Source organism: Schistocerca americana, chromosome 2 (genome assembly GCF_021461395.2).
Source record: "Schistocerca americana isolate TAMUIC-IGC-003095 chromosome 2, iqSchAmer2.1, whole genome shotgun sequence".
NCBI lineage: Eukaryota > Metazoa > Arthropoda > Insecta > Orthoptera > Acrididae > Schistocerca > Schistocerca americana.
Genome location: NC_060120.1, coordinates 444,916,187 through 444,937,464, shown reverse-complemented (window position 1 = coordinate 444,937,464; position 21,278 = coordinate 444,916,187). Strand labels below are relative to the sequence as shown.

Genomic DNA, 21,278 nt, shown 5'->3' with positions numbered 1-21,278 from the left:
CCCTTTGAATGATTCTAGAACTGTCACCGTGGAACCTGGTGGCCGGTAATAACACCCAACAATTAACTTTATTTCTCCTAACCCTGTTAAACGTGTATAGATAACTTCACAATCACACTCTACTTCGACCTCTGTAGACACAATATTTTTGTCAACTGCAATGAAGACACCACCTCCTACAGGGTCTAATCTGTCTTTCCGATACACGTTCCAACCCTCACTAAATATTTCAGAACTTCCTATCTCAGGGTTCAGCCAGGTCTCAGTTCCTCAGCAGAAACTATTAATAAAAGAAAATTTCGTTAGCAAACCGACAAAAAGAACATAGTTCTGCAAGGCAATCAATGTTTGACTGTCAGAAAGGTGGAAATAAAATAAAATCTGAAACTAATAACACATTTTAGCCTTCCGTAATTATTTAAATGTATTTTAATTCACTTGGTAGTTCCCGGCCACAGAAATCTGTTTTGTTTTTATTTGACGTGAGAGCAGTAAACGAAGAGGAAACAGCAAAATCACTAAATGTAAACACGGGTCACGTGCAGACTACCTACTTCCCCACTATAACTCAGACTGCTGTGCGCATCAGCCCCGGATCTATGATATTTCCGAACCGGGTCAATACTAAATAGTGTGCCCCTCCCGAGCGTTTGATTTATATATATATATATAAAAAAAAAAAAAAAAAAAAAAAAAAAAAAAAAAAAAACGAATTTCCAAAAATATGTTCATTTTGTAGTGCACATCCTTCTGAAGAGTCTGATGCATGAGAGACATGTTATTTTGTCTTAAGTGTGCCAAAGTGCAGTGCCTCACCTCTTCACATAGCATTCTCCTATCGCACGTCACGGTGAACTGAAACGTGTATATTTTATAATGGATGCCATCAAACTATATTCAGGACAGTGGAAATTAAAATGTCCTGTGGTGCCTCTCCTGCTTACAGTCGTCCGGTTTGACATCCTGTCTCCCCCCCCCCCCCCGCCCCCCTCTTTAAAAAAAAAAAACACTCTTCAGAAAATTTGCACTCTTTATTCCCTATCAGCTAACAACTTGCTGCTTTGTGTGACACAAAATTATTAAATATAGGTTACATAAAACCAGTAAAGACATGAGACATGCAAGACAATACGTATTTCTTCAATCCTTAGCTCCTAGAATTTGTTTGTTTTTTTTTTTTTTTTTTTTTTGCTAATCTTGCTAGTTTTTTTTTTTTTTTTTTTTTGCTAATCTTGCTAATACTTTACATGGCATGCTTTCCTTTCCGCGAAAGAATCTATTACATCATCAAAGTACGTCAAATTGAAATGTTTAATACTGAAAAAGGTGTTATACAAATAGGACCCAAGATGTGTGGTTTCTCGATCTGATTACGTCTATTTTGTCACTGTCTACTAGATAAAACAAAATAGGCCATTCTAATATTGCAACAATTGTTAGACACACCAAATAAACAACATTGTTTTGGCACAAATGATAATTTTTATAACGAAACTATATAATTCACAAAGTACCAATATCAAGTGCCTGTTAGGTCTACTAAAAGCAAAAAGCTTTACATTAGGAAACAGTTTCACACTTCATTCATACGCTCCAGTTTCTCAAGCATGAGATGTAAGAGTAGTAGTACGAAATTTTTATACGAACTTTTAATCGTCATAGTGTTCCATAATGTGTGTGATGTCCCAACGAATCTAAAGTAAACAGTTGTGACGTCAAGCTCCAAGCTCATCGGAGGCAATTTGTTGTTACGAAGCATTGCATATTCTTCCTAAAGCCTTTGACACATATTGCTGTTAGCAGACGCTTGTATGAGCACTGTATTTTGTTGCTGTATATGGCGCATTTCCTTTGCAGTTTAAGTTTTATTTTCGTTTTTTTCTCTCGTTTATGTTTTATTGTTACAGTAGCGGGATGCAGTAATAACCTTTGTTAGAGTATCGGTTCTTACAAGTCAAAATTTGAAAAATTTAACTGAAAACAAAAACAACGAAAACTTCCCGGAATTCTAAAAAAATCGCGGGTTTTTCCCAGTTTTCTCCAGGATGAAAAAATTCCCAGGTTTTTCCCGGATCTCCCAGTTGTCCCGGGTTGTATACACCCTGCTGAAGCCACTATAATAATACACTCCTGGAAATTGAAATAAGAACACCGTGAATTCATTGTCCCAGGAAGGGGAAACTTCATTGACACATTCCTGGGGTCAGATACATCACATGATCACACTGACAGAACCACAGGCACATAGACACAGGCAACAGAGCATGCACAATGTCGGCACTAGTACAGTGTATATCCACCTTTCGCAGCAATGCAGGCTGCTATTCTCCCATGGAGACGATCGTAGAGATGCTGGATGTAGTCCTGTGGAACGGCTTGCCATGCCATTTCCACCTGGCGTCTCAGTTGGACCAGCGTTCGTGCTGGACGTGCAGACCGCGTGAGACGACGCTTCATCCAGTCCCAAACATGCTCAATGGGGGACAGATCCGGAGATCTTGCTGGCCAGGGTAGTTGACTTACACCTTCTAGAGCACGTTGGGTGGCACGGGATACATGCAGACGTGCATTGTCCTTTTGGAACAGCAAGTTCCCTTGCCGGTCTAGGAATGGTAGAACCATGGGTTCGATGACGGTTTGGATGTACCGTGCACTATTCAGTGTCCCCTCGACGATCACCAGTGGTGTACGGCCAGTGTAGGAGATCGCTCCCCACACCATGATGCCGGGTGTTGGCCCTGTGTGCCTCGGTCGTATGCAGTCCTGATTGTGGCGCTCACCTGCACGGCGCCAAACACGCATACGACCATCATTGGCACCAAGGCAGAAGCGACTCTCATCGCTGAAGACGACACGTCTCCATTCGTCCCTCCATTCACGCCTGTCGCGACACCACTGGAGGCGGGCTGCACGATGTTGGGGCGTGAGCGGAAGACGGCCTAACGGTGTGCGGGACTGTAGCCCAGCTTCATGGAGACGGTTGCGAATGGTCCTCGCCGAGACCCCAGGAGCAACAGTGTCCCTAATTTCCTGGGAAGTGGCGGTGCGGTCCCCTACGGCACTGCGTAGGATCCTACGGTCTTGGCGTGCGTCCGTGCGTCGCTGCGGTCCGGTCCCTGGTCGACGTGCACGTGCACCTTCCGCCGACCACTGGCGACAACATCGATGTACTGTGGAGATCTCACGCCCCACGTGTTGAGCAATTCGGCGGTACGTCCACCCGGCCTCCCGCATGCCCACTATACGCCCTCGCTCAAAGTCCGTCAACTGCACATACGGTTCACGTCCACGCTGTCGCGGCATGCTACCAGTGTTAAAGACTGCGATGGAGCTCCGTATGCCACGGCAAACTGGCTGACACTGACGGCGGCGGTGCACAAATGCTGCGCAGCTAGCGCCATTCGACGGCCAACACCGCGGTTCCTGGTGTGTCCGCTGTGCCGTGCGTGTGATCATTGCTTGTACAGCCCTCTCGCAGTGTCCGAAGCAAGTATGGTGGGTCTGACACACCGGTGTCAATGTGTTCTTTTTTCCATTTCCAGGAGTGTATTAATAAGCTTTTGTGACCAGAACAACGGTATGCAGTGGCTGGACTGAGCTACTCTGAGGCCAGTGTAGGACATCAAAATACATAGTATGCAGTGGTTGGATTGAGGCATATTGGGCAAGTGTTTCAAACATTGCAAAATCGGCACTGTGACTAGGTTAATTAAATGCTGCAATGTAGGTGCCAAGGTCAAGTAATGCTGTGGGCTTCATGTCTGAGTGTTCCATGATCACCAAAGATGGCTGCAAGCAGCAGATATGCAGCAGTGCAGCATATATTCTGGACCAGAGATCTTGACAACGTAACATATGGTACCATGCCGGTGCCATGATGTTTGTACAGAACTTTGGTCGAGGGGGCAAAATGATGTCATACGGAATATGCACCATGAACTATCAGATAGCAAAAAAATGGTGAGAGACTACACCTGGCACTGTCGAAACAAACAGCAATCCTGGGGAAGGCAGCAACTTCCTATTCGTTCACCAACAAAGGACTCACGATGCCACTCCAACAGACTTCAGTGGCTACACAGTCTTGGGCACAAGCCTCTGTCTCCAAGAAACTGAGATAGTTGAGTGGTTGCCACAGGTACTCACTATTGCAACTGATTGAGTGCATTAATGGAGGTGCACGGTCTGGGGCACAGTCCCACATCTGCCTATCAACAAAGCAGCACAAATGAAGATCCCCAGAGAGTGACCCACCATGTCATAAGGTTACACGGCTACCTGATGCGAATGCATTAGATGGGCCTGATGGTCAACAATCACTGAGAGTCCAGTAGGGGGCATGCTACATACGGTGTTATATGCTCCAATGTAACCTGGGCTATGAGAACTTCAACCATGAGCGAGTGTGGCAAATGCAAGCAAAGACCAGTGTTACTTTTTTTCCTAAAATAAAAAAGTGTCAAGTATTTTCTTATAACAGACTAACATATCTCTTCTGTAAATGAACATCATTTCTTGAATTGCCCTTTGTCTTGTTAATACCTCCTTTGAACTGGGCGTTGTCATCTTAACAAAACAATGTAGAAAAAACTGGACTGCTGCTGCTTATTAATAGTAATAAAATTATAGGAGGTGAGATTCCCACTTGTATTAACAGAATTTTTGATAGTTAATTTGACGGAATAATTTCACTGTTCAATGTGGATATAATTTAGGACTGGGTATTTAGCATCTTTATTTACGTCGATTTCATCACATTATCTTTTTTTCTTTTCTTGTCGAGTAGAAGTGTTGATTGTACATGAACAATAGTGTACTTAGGAAAACATGAGGTTTCCTAGTTGGTGTTCCAGTCTAGCAGCCAATTTTTGTATCACATGAAGAAATGCATATAGGACCTTCCGGCTACTTCTACTGTTTTCGACGTCGTGATACATTAGGTTCTGTTTTGTGCAGCACTTATAAATATTATGAGTCCTACATATTTAAGTTCTGTGAAATGTATAAAATCTGTGTGAGTGATACTTCTAATTCTTCAATTACAGAGTTTTACAATGAGTAATCCTCTATATATTTTTAATACTCGTTACATAATGCATGGGTGGTTAAGCCACAGTTTATCAGTAATGCATCATCTTGTACCTTAAAATGTCAAGTTTTCTACTGTGGAGCATATTCTGCAAATTACCTGAGCTTCTTTAATGCCTTAACAATTTTCCCTATTTTGAAAATACAAATTTTTGTTAGTTGTCTCAACAGCTTCTACTCCAAAATGTTTTTAATTCATAATTGCTATTTGATAACACTTCTTTACAATTTGATCTCTCTCACTGACTGTTGGCGAGTAGCAGAGTAATAATTTAATACAGAGACTATTAAACGCAGTTTTGTCAAAATTTTCTCAATGGCAGCACCTTTAAATTTGAACAAAATCTTTGTTCCTAAATACATGAACCTTGGAAAAAGTTTTCACATTAGGGAAATCCTTTTTTTTCTAGTTAATTTTTGCAATTTGAGAAAAATATTTCAGCACACAAAAAGTGAATGCTTTTAGAATTGGGGAGAAGATAAATTTGTTGCACAACTTGACTAGAAGATGGGATTGGTTGATAGGATACAATCTGAGGCATCACGGGATCACCAGTTTAGCACTGGTGAGAAGTGTGGAGGGTAAAAATTGTAGAGGGAAACCAAGAGATGAATACAGTAAGCAGATTCAGAAGGATGTAAGTTCCAGCAGTTACTTGGGGATGGAGAGGCACAATAACAACAAAGTGAATGCTATCACTTCCAAATGGACTCACTAAGAGGCAAAAGCCTGAAAAGTGCTCCAAGGTACAATACTATCACCTATATATGCATAGAAGGAGTCTTCTCTTTATTCTCATAATTCACTTCCTCAATTTTTAAAACAATTTATGGTGGGAATCTTCTACACTCATACTCTTTGGTTTGCATGAGCTAGCTAGTGAGTCTGACATTCTGGAATTTTAGCACACTACACACACCAGCATTCTTTCAGTATTTAATGTGTGACAATGTATGTAAATGAAGGGGAGCTACAAATGTTGATGAGACCCCAAAAAATGGGCTCCAATCACAGTAAAAGTTAACAACAATGTTGAGATGGAGATTTGTACAAAGAAGTCAAGTGGTTATTCATATATAATAAAATAGATTGGAGTTTAGCACAAGGAGTGTGTGTAAGTCTTTCTAATGTAAACAGAACTGAAGTGATCAATTAGAACTGACTTGATTTAATCAGCTATAGGAAACAATAGTACAAGCACAAACTGGTGTCACTGAAATAATTTAAGATCAGGTAAATAGTGACTTCTGCAGAGTGAGAGTTTGACAGTAGGGACTGCAAAAAGTGAGGATGTGGATGGCATAGTTAGGAACTTTCATTGTTTGGAACCAATAAACCAAGCTTACATACACTGTGTTCTCTGTCACAGTAGATCCTTATCATGTGTAATTTCTAAGTTAGTGCCCTTAGTTATAGACATGTCACAAACAATCCTGTACAGTAAGCCATCTACCTTAAAAGATTGATCATCAAATGACAGGAAATGGTAATACAACGAGAATTTCCAAGGGAGATCTTAAGATAGCATCCAATAAAATCAGCACATTTAGAAAAGCTGGATAAAAACAGAAGCTTGGTAGAGTAAAAAGAAGATACTGCCTGTTTCAAAATAGCTGCTTTTCTATTAAAAAAATAAAAAAAAGGAATGCAAGTAATTCTTGTGATCAGTAATATTAATAGATTAATAGATTACCACTCACCAGGAACAAATGAAGATCCTGAAAAATATCCCAACAGAGGGGTCAAAACAACAATTGTTCAAGAAGAAACTGAAGAGGAACATGATAACTTACTACTAAGTAGATATTACCTTCAACTAGTCATAATGATTTGATAGTATACTTAAGTAACATTCAGCTGCTTATTTTATATGTTAATATGTAACTTGCCTTGTTACCAACCCCTGAAAGCAGTTATAGGGATACCCTGTCTGAACGAATGGACACAACACCACTATGTCCTCAAAATGCTGCACAAGTTGTTATGCTGTTTTGTAAAAGGGTCTTTATGTTTAACAGCCCTTCTTGTTTCAGTGTATGAAAACGTCCAAACCAAAATAATCTTAACTGAGACCCTCAAAATTGTATTTACATATTCTAAATTTCATTTTATTACATCAAAATATCTTTTTATAATTAGTTCATTATGGGCAAATGTTGTTGTTTTGACAGAAGGAATGAAAAGGTTTAGCACACTTGAACAGATGCTGTCGCAGAGATAACCGTACATTTAGATCTAAGACTTATAATGCACTGGAATTTTGCTTACTGCTCTTCTCTTTCAAAGTTCAACTATTACATACGTCTAACATTTAGGCTACTGAAATACATAAGAAATCTAAAAACTATAATAACAGAAATTAAAGTTACATCATATACATTAGGCACAAAGTAGAAGCTACTCAATATGAAAATCAAATGATACTTTGTCAGAACATGAACTAGCATGCGAATTACGCTGAGATGGATGTCTTCTTAGTCAAATATCTATCCAGTTCTATCAGCAGTTCTACAAAAACAAAAGGGTTGACATTCTTGCTAAGCTGAGTGAGCAAAAACCAGTTTCCAACAGGCAGAGAATGTCCCAGGTGTTCAGCAACATTCCTTGGAAGCAGGCGAGCTTTTGCCCACAGTAAATAGACTCGGGTATTAACACTCAGCAAGACGATTGCACGGTAAACTAGTGCCACTGCAGACACCACAGCCAAAGCCACAAACCAGAACCATAAGAATAGGAATACCTGGAACAGCATTTTGGGTAATCAAATACAATTTTAATCACATGTGATATGAAAATATTATGGAGGAAGAACAGAACTGTAGGTTACACTGATCTAAATTTGTGAAATATATATGCAATTCATTCAGATGTACTGTTGCTATGTCCAATAATTGCAGAAGTTCAACAATATAAATGTTGTTAACACTTTACAACAAGCAGGGCAACCTATGGTGACCCTAAGGCCTGATTTACATACTTACTTAAACTTGTGGTCTGTTTCATCACATGGCAGAACAGTAGCACTCCCAATGCATAAAGTCTAAAGTCAAAATATAGTGTACATTTCATTTATGTTTATGGGGTAATGCACCAATATGAATGGCACTTCTTTCCCAACATGCCAGGCCATCACATTATGCCTCAAAACACCTTTTTTGATAGTACATTCATTTTATGTTCACCCCGTCTTCAGATGTTTACATTTACTTACGTGCTGTGAATGCGTTTTCCTTTTTTTCCCCTTAGGATGTTTGTCAGTAGGTGTCTTAAAAATTTCACTACGCCATTAGTAAAGGAACAATGTTCATGAGATGTCAATAATACGAGGGCCGGTCAGAAAGTAACCTCCGGTTGATTTAAAAAAATACACCAAGTTAAATAAAAATATTTTAATATATACATCTTACAACTACATCTTTGCACTATTTTTCTACATAGTCTCCATAGTGATTGAGGCACTTATCGTATCTCTTCACAAGCTTTGAAATTCCTTCTGCATAAAAATCACCCGCTTGTGCCTGGAGCCAGCCTGTGACCGCATCTTTGAGCTCTTCATCGTCATCAAACCGCTGTGACCCGAGCCATTTCTTCAAATGCATGAAGAGGTGATAATCACTTGGCGCCAGGTCTGGGCTGTAAGGTGGATGGTTGATAACGTCCCACTTGAAGGACTCAAGAAGGGCCGTTGTTCTGCGAGCAGAGTGAGGACGGGCGTTATCGTGCAAAAAAAACGATACCGGAAGTCAGCATACCACGGCGTTTGTTCTGTATAGCCCGTCGTAACTTTTTTATTGTTTCACAGTACACGTTTTGATTAATGGTCGTACCACGTTCCATGAATTCAACCAACAACACCCCTTTGGCATCCCAAAACACCGTTGCCATCAGTTTTCTGGCAGAAAAATCTTGCGAGGCTTTTCTTGGTTTGGTAGGCGAATTTGAATGTGCCCACATCTTTGATTGTTCTTTTGTCTCAGGGTTCACGTACTTAATCCAGGTTTCGTCACCGGTCACGATTCTGTTTAACAATGGTTCTCCTTCGTCCTCATAACGTGACAGAAAGTCTAATGCAGAGGCCATTCTTTGAGTTTTGTGGTGGTCGATAAGAATTTTGGGCACCCATCGTGCACAGAACTTACGGTAACCCAATCTTGCTGACACTATCTCGTACAAGAGAGTCTTAGAAATCTGTGGAAAACCAGTAGACAACTCCGACATTGAGAAACGTCGATTTTCACGAACTTTTGCATCAACTGTCTGAACGAGTTCGTCAGTCACCAGTGAAGGTCTACCACTCCTCTCTTCATCATGAACGTTTTCTCGTCCACTCTTAAATAAACGTACCCATTCACGGACAACTCCTTCACTCATAACTCTTGGTCCGTACACGGCACAAGGCTCACGATGAATAGCTGCTGCAGAATATCCTTTGGCTGTAAAAAACCTTATGACAGCACGCACTTCACATTTGGCGGGGTTTTCTATTGCAGCACACATTTCAAACTGCCACAAAAACTAAACTAGCACAGGTACGACGTTCACTCGGCCACGGCTTGATGCCGACTGACCTGTTGAGTGCGTGAACGCATAGATGGCGTCGCTACTCCCCCCACAACCCGCACTGTGACCAATCGGAGGTTACTTTCTGAACCGCCCTCGTATAACATGGGATGTCAGGTACCTGGAAATGTCATCATGGAAAAATAAACACTTGAAGGGCAACTGGCTGTAACAAATTCATTATAAATTAGCTTAAATTTCAACACTGCAGTGTTCTAATGTGTCCACAGCAAAGAAGAATTATTTACTAATGTAAATATGAAATATCCAAAAATATGTTCTGAACGAAGCACAATGTGAGGGCCTTGCTTGCTCTCTCTCTTTCACAAATTTCTCGAGCAGGCTATATGGAAACCAATTGTGGGCTGAATCAAGCCTTTGGGCCACTAGATGCCCACCTTTACTCTAGAACATGACAATTTCTATTACACATATATTCATAGCACCCATGAACATGTTTTAATCTTGCATGGTAAGTTCAGGTTCATATATTATATGTGGCTGAAAAGAAATACATTATCATGAAATATATAACTAAATCTGAGGGGGAAATTTCTTAGAATGTATGCCAGAATCATGGACTATAGGAAAAAGCATCATTTGAGATGTGATGCTACAGAGTGGTGATGAAAATTAAGTGGACCTAAGACACAAGGGACGAGAAGATTATTTGCAGAATAAGCAAGGAAAGAATACGTAGAAACAATGGCTAATTGATGAGACAATGCTATGCTAAGAAATAACTTCAGTGGCACAAAGGGAACCTGTAGAGTGCAAAAACTGTAGGGTAAGACAGAGACTAGAAAACATACAACAAATAATTATGGATACTGATGTGTTATTCTGAGATGAAGAGGTTGGCATAGGAGTGAAGTCAGGTAAGACATATCAAATCAGTCAGAATTCACATTTTCTATAATGTTCACTTGATTCTCCTAGCTGGTACACCAGTCCTGATGAGCCACAACTTAGGGCTTTTTCTAGGAAACTATTTCATAAAAGATTTAAGTTTTATATTTTCCACCAAACTTAGGCTTAGTTTAAAAATGAGGCAAGATGAAACAAAGAACACTGTCTACTTCTTTCTTCTAGTGTTACACAGAGGGTATTATCACAATACATAACATTTTCTTACATCCTGTGCTACTTGTACCACTAACATTGCAAATTATGGGTAAATTAAAAAATATATATAAACTACGATTTTCCTTCTATGATGCAATACTTACATGCTACTGTAATTTGAAATTATCACAAGTTCACATACACAGCAATAATGCTTAAAGGGCTGTATACCTAAACATGCCAAGAATATCTCCATTAATTTGTCCATAATTAAAAAAAATTTGTGATTTTCTTTTACTTTTTTTACTATCTATGTTACTTGCTCTTACTACAATGAAATATTTCACTCCAGGGTTTTTTTTTTTGGGGAGGGGGGGGGGGGGGGGACTGGGCACCCTGAACATTTTCTGTTAACCATTATTTCCTTTCTTTGTAATACTGTCATTCACCACTTCAAATCACCAGCATTTGGCAAATTAAGTATTAATATCTTCATAGACTTCTGAATCAGTTGCCTATTCACAAACAGGCATACCTCAATAATGGCAGTGTTGTTAAGGAGTATAATGCTGAAATTTGAAAGAAAAGGAAGAAAGGATTAGGGTTTAGCACCTCATCAATATTGAGATGATTACAGATGGAGCATAGGCTTGGTTCACACAGGTTTGGTATAGCATAATGAGCATGGCTTCATTAAAGAATCTCCCTAGATTTCAGCTTTACTTATCCAGTGCCACCACAAAATTACTATATCAGGACAGGACTTTTAATTCCACTTCTGCTGAAGTTGTGTCTAATATTTTAACCTCTGTGTCGTCCTACTCTAACTGAAACTATGAATTTTAGATTCTATAATGACTTAATATGCTTACTTATGGTCCTGCTACTAAAGTGGCTAGAAAAGAATTGCACTTCCACATTAAATCAAATGAATAGATGTTTTAGTTATCATTGCTTGGCAACTCAGACAGTTAGTACCTTATCGTTGATATTGTTCAGAGGTAGAATACACAGGGAATCCATCTTGGACATTCCCCCAGATGTACCAAAATAGTACATCCTGCATTTGGCTACTTTGGGAAACATGTGATCCAGAGGAGATGGCATTGTTTGATTTTTTAGACCAAAATCTGTTGATGATGCATATTTGATAAAATTTGGCCCAAGAAATGCAAATTCTCCTCCAAGAAACCTATCCAGCAAGATGATCTGCAATACCTGAAATTAAGAAAATAACGTCAAACTGTTTTTAGTTACATGAGGAACACATAACTAATGAATATAGATTTTTGTGGAGCTGCATACACACTTCCTCCAAAACGCCAACCATTTGCATAAAATTTGAAAGGAGAACATTTTTTATAGTTATGTTAGAAATGAGAAAATGTAGAAATACATCCCTGCAGGGGGACATAATTTTAGATGTGAACTCTGTAAGGATCAAGATATAATACTTAATAAGATATGACAATTTTTCTCTGCCATAGAATTTTAGGTCACACTTTACATTTAATTTCAGAAGTTCATTGTGCTGGGTCATACAATCACAACACTGTCACACTGTGACTGGAATATCAACACGTTACTCTTGGCAGTTCTTTTAATAGCCTCAACTAAAATTCCTTATGGTAAAATATCAGCCAGTTTTCCATTACACTGACCCATATTGCCAAGTTTTATATAACCATATAAAAATATGGTTTCCTTTTGTGTTCAGGTAGGTCTCTAATAAGATGTGGTTGTGGAGCAAACAGGATACATAACATTTTATCAAGACTCTGCGTGAATCAAATTACACTGAATGCTAAATAATGCTGTATGGCTAGAGTAGTCACAAGAAGGCTCACAAGCTGCATGCAGCTCTTGCTTCAATGTATTGGGGCTCATGAAGTAAAGTATGTAATTATACAATAATGGAAAGGCAACCAATCACATGTGGAGCACAGTAACACATAACAGCATTTACACTAGCTTTTGGGCATGCTCTTCTTCTGGCTAATGCTTTAAAAATAGTATGAATGCTGTATTCTATTAGGTGTTACTGTGCTCTACTGATCAATGTGCTGTATGTGAGTGCTTGCCTTCCCTTACTTTATATATTGCTTCATCCATGAATTTCTATTATTGTTATATAAAAACATAAATAAAGTATAAAAATAATAAACATTTAAAATTGTATGAAGTAAAAAGTAATGCCCATATATAGATACAAATGATACTCCTTGCATAGATTCACAACTGAGCAACCTTCTTGTCACTGCACCGCACCGGCTTTGCAACAGCAGAGATCGAAGTTCAGACAGCGGCTAGTTACATTCACAGCTAATAATGTGATTACTTTTCTCCGTGCAGTATCACTGTTTAAGTTAACTTGTGATTATTGCTAGTGTCCTAACAGTAGCTATGTTATCTAAGAAGTGTAAATATGAAGAAGAGAGCAGTTTTTAACATTTTTTGTAGAGAGGAATGGTAAACCAATGTGTGTTTTGTGTCAAATGATATTGTCATGGTACATGGCCAATAATCTGAAACATCACCTTGACACTAACCACAGTGGTTTCAGGAAAGACTTTCTTGTTGGTTCTCAGTTGAGAAAAATTAATCTGACATCACTATAGGAAAAACTTTAAGGGCAGAGTAGGGTTATGGCTATGTTTACCATAGGTGCAGATTTAAGAACCTTACCCAAAGGGTGAGTTTGTAAAGAATGATATTGCACATGTCATTTCTATTTTAGACCTCAAAAATAAGAAACTACATAAAATACCAACTTCTAGACATACAACAGGAAGGCATGATTCTGGTATTAGTGATGATATTGTAAGTAATGTGCAAATATAAAATAATATAAAAAGTGACTGCTCAGCAATGAGTCTGGCTTCGGATGAGTTTACAGATATACAAGATAAAACTCCAAGTTTCCATATTTGTAAGATATGTATTGAATTACTTGGATTTGGTGGAACAGCTCTTAGAGCTTTTTACGTTGAACAATACTGCTCTATGTTGTGACACTGAAGAAGGCCTGGAGGTGTTTCAGTGAAATATGCAGTGCCTACTGGGAAGACTGCCAGCATATAACAAATAAAAATCATGACCCTGTGGGGCTTTTAAATGCAGACACTTCATATTGTGTCCACTGTTACTATTCACAGACAACATTAAGCATATAAATATTTCCAATATTGACTTGTTATGCACGTGGTGCTAAAAATTGTAAGCTACATTCCTTCAAATTCCAGAACACACTGACAGGTCAAATGTTTCATAGAAGAAATGTGTACTGATGACCCTTCTACTGATGTGTCTTGGCATTGCTTAGTGATGGTAATGTTCCAGGCAGATTTTTCAAATTATTGGATCCAATAAAGCTATTTTTGCAAGAAAAAGGAAAATCTCTCCCTCAACTTGATGAGCCACACCAGCTTACATTGGCTCTTATTACTGATGATGTTCAGCGTTTACTAACACTAAACACAAAGTTATAATGAAGAGTGAAATTTATTTGTGATTTAGTGCAGCCTGTGTCATCTTTCATAACAAATTAAGACTCTTTCAGAAATAATTGGAGACTAAAACATTTGCTCATTTCATATGCCTGAAGACAATTACTGAAAGTCTGCCTCTATTTCAGGTGCAAATATTTATGAGAATGCCTGCACTTGCTGAAGAAATATAAATGTAAGATTTATTAATGTATGGAACATTCTGGTTGAGAATAACAAATTATTTAGGAGTGAAGGACACGACTCACTTAAAAGACAGAAGCACTGCGTCGTCGACAGGTACATACACAAAAGGCACCGAGCTTTACTTTGCTAGCTTTCAGAATGGAATTCCTTTCTAAAGCTGTAGGAGGAACATCCACACAAACACACACTCACTCACATGCGCACACTTGTCTCCCTACATTGTACTCATTCAACTACTGAATCGAATGAGCACAGTGTAAAATCTAGTGAGGTTATCACAGATTCCGAATGTGAATTAATCAGGGTGAAATTGAGTATCAAAGAACAGTCAAAAATGGAGATCAGATGCTTCTTTTACAGATCACCTGGGTCAGGATCTGTAGTTGTAGAGCACTTCAGACAGAACTTGCAGAATATAACTAGTAATTTACCTGATCAAACTGTTGTAATAGGGATGACTTCAACTTACCAGGTATAGATAGGGAGTGTTATGCCATAAAAACTGCTGCCAGAGACAGGGATTGGGGCATTGTTCTGGGTGTCTTGTCTGAAAATTACTTGAACAGATAGTTTGAAAATCAACTCATGACGGTAACATCTTAGACCTCCTGGCAAAACTTATCAAATCAGTTGACGTAGAGGAAGGAATCAGTGATCATAAGGCTGTCACAGCATCTATGATGTATTGAATCAGTCAATGTAAAGGAAGGTATCAGTGATTATAAGGCTGTGGCAGCATCTATGATGACTCGTTCTACAAGGAATGTTAAGAAAAGTAGAAAGATAGATTTACTCAGCAAGGGTGACAGGATACAAATTTCAGAATATCTCAGCAGTCAGCATCAAATATTTGGTGAATAGGATGAAGATGTGGAAGACAAACAGAAAAAATTGAAAGGCATCGTTCAATATACCCTAGACAAGTATGTTCCAAGTAAGGTTATAACTAGAATTGTGGAAGGGGTCAAAATGACCCCTGTCAAATGTTTTTTGTTCATTGTCATATCCAATTTATTTACTTTGTTAATGAAATTATGACTTTTTCTGATTTTTTCTCCTCTAGCTGAAGATATTTTAGTATTTACAAAATATTTTACTTTTCCTCACCATTTCATTCAGTATACCTAGAACGGTGGAAGGGGTCAATTTGACTGCACTGTAATCTCTTCTAAATGTAAGTAAATTATCCAACAATAGTGGCAACAGTGAGTAGTAATGCAGAGCAGTTCCTCCTCATTGTTGCAACTCGGCACATGTACATTCCAATCTGCCACAGCTTACATTGTGTCATTCAGGCAGTCTTTTTCTGTGGAACACATTTTCAAACTTGTATGTCAGCGTGGACTTTCTGATGAAGTGTCACATCTTTTAGAGAATTCCAAAGTCGAATCAGAAATTGACTTCTCTGATGAAGATGATGGTTATGTACCTGACACAAGTGAAGATGAAGACACTGTGAATGAGAGGCGATTAACGGAAGAGGATTCAGATGCTGATATATATCAATCATCACCTCTTTCACAACAGCAGGTACGGTTGTAAGCGTCTACAAAGATGATTGCAAGGGATGGAACTATGTGGGAGATTGGAAATTATCCATTTTCTGGAAGGCAGTCCACTGTGATTGTTCTGAAGGAGAGAGGAGGTTCCACTGCTTATGCTTGCAACAAGTAGACAGTTCTGTCTTAATTTTGCAGAAGCAATGCCATGTCTCATGAAGAAATACACAGAATCAAATGCTCACAAAGTACTAAAAAACAATGACTGGACTGTTTCACTTGAGAAACTGAGAGCCACTGCATATGTTCGGGGTGTATTGTGCATAAAATTTATGCCTGTGGATGACCTCTGGTTGCACTCTTGGGGGCCTGCTTTTATCAAGGACATTATGCCAAGGGGCAGATTTCAGGAGGTTCTTAGATTTCTCCGTTTTCATGAAAAATCAACCTGGGCTGAATGCCTGGCACCCAACAAATTCGCTCTTGTATCTGAAATTTGGGGAAAGTTCACTGAAAACACTATTTGCGCTTACCACCCAGGAGAAACTATAACCATTGACGAGCAACTGTTACCAAGCAAAGCAAGATGCAGGTGTCCAACAAACCAGACAAATGTGGTCTCCAAACCAGACAAATATGGTCTCAAGTTCTGCTTGGCTGTTGAATTAATGACAAAGTATATATTTAATGCTTTCCCATTCCTTGGCAAAGAGGACACGCACAGAGAGAAACAAGCACTTGGAGAGTACGTCGTTCTGCGTCTCATGGAGCCATTTGTAAATCACGGAAGAAGTGTGACCACAGGCAATTTCTTTACACCTCTTCAACTTGCTAAAAATCTCAAAGAAAAGAAAACTTCATCAGTTGGTACAATTAACAAGATCCGCAGTGAAATCCTCGATGAAGTAACGAAGCCGAATGCTGAAATACACTCCGCCACAATATTGCACAATAATGGTAACACAGACTGCACCTTGACTGTACACCAAGGAAAGAAGAATGAAAATGTCATTCTTCTGTGTATGAAGTAGCAATAAGCAAGGAAGGAAAGAAAAAACCTGAAACTGTAACGTTCTACAATGCAGCAAAGTACAGGGTGGACGCGGTTGATCAAATGACTCGTAAATATACTATGAAGGTTGCATGTAGGAGATGGCCAATGAATGTCTTCTACAAAATACTGTACATGGCAGCAATAAATGCATGGGTCATCTATAACATAGTAATGAACAAGAAAATGGAAAGGAATAAGTTCACACTTTAATTGACAAATGAACTCGAGGGAACGAAAGAGCAAGAACATCAGGCAAAGGAAGAGGATATGGGACTGACATTACCTAGAAAGCCAAGGAAGTGCCAAATCAGGGTCTGCAAAGGCAAACAGACCAGCGAAAACTGTGTAAAGTGCCACAAATCTGCGTGCGGAAAATGTGTGCATGAAACACAAATCACCTGTGCTAAGTGCGTCTAGCAGCTTCAAATGACTTGAGTGAAAATTAATACAGAGCTTTTTGTAAAACACATGTGAATGTAAAATGGACCAAATATACTAAATGTGTCTTGAGTAGTTAATAAAAATTTATAGTTAAGAAACTTGTTAGCAGTAGTAACAATAAATTGGTATGGTATATTGTTGTCCAACGAAATTAGTAATTATTATTTATAGTTGTAAATAATTATTGTGATTACTAGAAATAAAGTATGGATCAACAAACACTAAAAAAAGTACTTGCTTAAGTCAAATATGAAAATATTTTATACAGGTCAAAATTGCCCTTTTCGCTGTTTTAGGAATGTCAGAAACTCTGCCATTCTAGTGTTAAGGGATGGAAAGATCTACCTTGGTTAATAGCCATGTTAGAAAAGCACTATGTAAACAAGTCACATCTCAGATTCAAGAGAAGTGAAAATGTAGGTGACAAACAAAAATGAATGAAACAAAAATGAGTAAGGAAAGCAATAAGAGAAGCGTTCAATGACTTTGAAAGTAAGACGATGTCAACCGACCTGAGTAAAAAACCTAATAGATTTTGGTCGCATGTAAAATTAGTAAATGGGTCAAAATCATCTATTCATTCTCTCAGCGACCACACCGGCACCGAATCTGAAGATAACAGAGAGAAGGCCAAAATACTGAATTCGGTCTTCTGAAGTTGTTTCACAGTGGAAAATCATAACACTGTCCCTCCTTTCAATTGTCCTACAAACGTCAAAATGGTGGATGTTGAGATAACTGATGGCGGAATTGAAAAGCAGCTACAATCCCTTAGTAGTGGAAAGGTGTCAGAACCAGATGATGTACCTATAAGATTGTATAAGGATTATGTGAAAGACAGATCCACACAATTATAGACCCATATTATTGCTGTCAATATGTTGTAGAATTATGGAACACGTTTTATGCTCAACAATTATGACATTTTCAGAAAATCAACAACTCTTCTATAAAAGTCAACATTATTCTGCAAATAGAGATCCTGTGGAACTCAGCTCGTTCTGCTCCACCATGAGATCCACAGCACAGTGGACAAAGGTGCTCAGGTTGATGCTATGTTTCTGGATTTCAGTATAACATTTGACACTGTCCTGCATTGCCGTTTGATGAAGAGAAAAAAAAAATACAAGCTTACGGAGTATCGGAGCAGACTTGGGATTGGATTCAAGACTTTCTTGCAGATAGAACTCAACATGTTGCCCTTAATGGAACAAAACCAATAAATGTAAAGTTAATATCCGGAGTACCACAGGGAAGTGTTGCTGTTTACAATATATATAAATGATCTAGTAGAAAGCGTTGGATGCTCTTTAAGGCTATTTGCAGATGATGCAGTTGTATATACCAAAGTAGCAATGCTAGAAAATAGTAAGATTTTGCAGAATGACCTGCACACAAAATTATGCTAACAAAATACACAAGTTTCATACATAGCACTGACCAGACACTACTAGATCCTTCTGTACAAGTTGTGATACAGCATCACATATACAGTTATTACAATCTCAATCTCAGAGATTGGTTTACCTTAAATATGCTATGTATGACATTGCGTGAAGCTGAATTTTTCAAGGCTGCGATTAATCATGGCAACTGGATTACCAGAGTCACAAAAACAATGACATTCCACGGTGTAATGGTTAGTGTATAGAATTGATGTGTAAAAGGTTGTAGGTTCATCTCTTGTCAGTCATTTACATTCAATTAAATGATTTAAAAGGCAATGGTTAGCATATAAACCTGACGTATGGAAGGTCATTGGCTCAAATCTCATCAATTGCAATGAATATTTTTCTAAATCTAATCAAAGACTTATTACTATTTTCATCGACATATTGACTTTTTTATTCACTCTTATTTTTCTTCTTATCATCCCCCCCCCCTCCCCCCCAAAAATCTATTTCTGTCACCTGCTCATCAGTTGGTAATGCGGCAGCCTATGTAACCAGTATGAGGATATTTTTAGGTAACCAATGGCAGCAAGAAATTACAGTTTGCTTTTATCACTAAAACTGTAATTTTTCTGTTTTGAGTTTGCTCATAGAGGTTAGTAGTAAACAGCATGAACAAAGAAATTGTGATTGCAGTTCTGCCACAGATTGTTGCTCACCATTTTCTCAGACACATTGCACATTGTGAGGTTGTAGTTAGTTAGGACATAAGTTTCAATTCAGGGCTACAAAACATGTCGATTGCCTCAGTTCAGACACTGGACACTTAAAATAATCTGTCAACTGAGCACCTCCCATTTCTGTCACACTTCGTGGTGGCTGCTTCCAACATTGCTTCACATTACAGGTCAACAGCATTTGTGAAGCAATCCACCATGTTTGTGTGTCTCCCCTAACCAAAAGGTAGCTGGCAGGAGATGGGCGAACACTGTAGCTGCAAGTGACAGACATGAACTATCACGTAATTTTAACCATATTATAGAATGGATCTTAGATCAAGTATGTACCATTGCTAAATTAAAATAGTGAAAGCAAGAGCTTGGAAACCTGTTAAAATGTGTCATTTGAAGTGGAAAGGTTACCTTCAAAAATATTTACTAGGAAGTGGGGTTAATTTTTTTCATTAATTTTGGGCTGTAGGATATCATGGCAGGAAAGTACATTGCAACATTGCTCTTGTTGACTTAGAGGTGCCCAAAATATCAACAAGAACACAGCACCTACACAATGACATGGCACAAGTATTTTATTTCTGCAAAAATGTAGAACGATTCTGTATCAGCACATGATCATTTCATGATACTTATAATGCAGGTATCTGCCAACAGAAATTCAAGCGTACTGACATCACATATTGCAACGAAAGCAAAAGGACTGTATTTAGAAATAAGTATTTCAATATTAAGTGAAAGGCAATTGTGGATCATATACAACAATTTCCTCAATGTAAGTCACACAACACATCATATATGTGGAACCTTAGACCTGTCCATTTATACAGCCCTCCATTTCTTTTGAATCTGATACAGCCATATTCTATTTCAACAAAAGATATGTAACTGATCATACTGGTCACTATTATTGACTCACATTAAGCTGATGCGATAAGACTTTTGCAAAAATACAACATATTTTCTCCTTCTAGGGCCTATTACTCCCTTTGATTACTGGTGTACGAAGTTGTACTATGATGACATGCTAAAATATAATGCCTCCAGGGTGGCTACTCAAACTTAGGAGATAAAAAGAAAAATTCTTCTTCTTCTTTTGCTAATGCCTTTGCACAGGGTCGGCGTGGTTACAATCGCATTTGGCGAGGTTAATTTGAAGGGGTGGCCAGATGCCCTTCCCGCCGCCACCTCGTACCTCCCGGGATGGAATCAGTGTACCCCAGCTGTCTGCGTCTAGTGTAAATCATGAAATAGTGTGACTGTGTTTCAAATGTCTGTAAGTCATGTAACTGAGGTGGGATGTGGGGACCAGCCCTGTATTCAGTTAGTGGGATGTGGAAAACCACCTAAAAATCACATCCAGGCTGGCCGGCATGTGGGCCCTCATTGTTAATCCGGCGACTGGATGCAATCTGGGACCAGCACGCCCACCCGAGTCCAGGAAGCAGTACATTAGCGCTCTTGGCTAACCTGGTGGGTCCGAGATAAAATGAAAAATAAATAAATAAATTTGCTGAGAATTCCAGGTGTGAGGGTGAAGATGGTGTCAAAAGCTCCTGATAAGTTAATGGTGAGCATGATGGGTGGGTTAGGATGGTGGGCTAAGCTATAAAAACCACATTTTTTGAACATTGATCATTCATGTGGAATAATGTTCATATAAGTATTTTAAAATTTGTGATTTGTAATGGTCAATAAAATTAAATGCCAATGCTACATTAATAACACAGGGTTCCCTGAGATTTTATGAAAATCC

At 38.7% G+C, this 21,278-nt stretch overlaps 1 protein-coding gene across 1 annotated transcript in view; it reads right to left on the bottom strand.

The window, feature by feature from the left end:
- Positions 1 to 4,316: 4,316 nt before the first annotated feature.
- The window catches only part of LOC124594079 (innexin inx2-like), a 65,295-nt gene continuing 48,333 nt past the window's right edge, over positions 4,317 to 21,278 (bottom strand). The window contains exons 4-6 of the mRNA XM_047132430.1: positions 11,693 to 11,932; positions 7,546 to 7,829; positions 4,317 to 4,443 (exon numbers count right to left, since the gene is read on the bottom strand). Of these exons, the coding sequence (XP_046988386.1) occupies positions 4,317 to 4,443; positions 7,546 to 7,829; positions 11,693 to 11,932 (651 nt within the window). The remainder of the gene's footprint in view (positions 4,444 to 7,545; positions 7,830 to 11,692; positions 11,933 to 21,278) is intronic.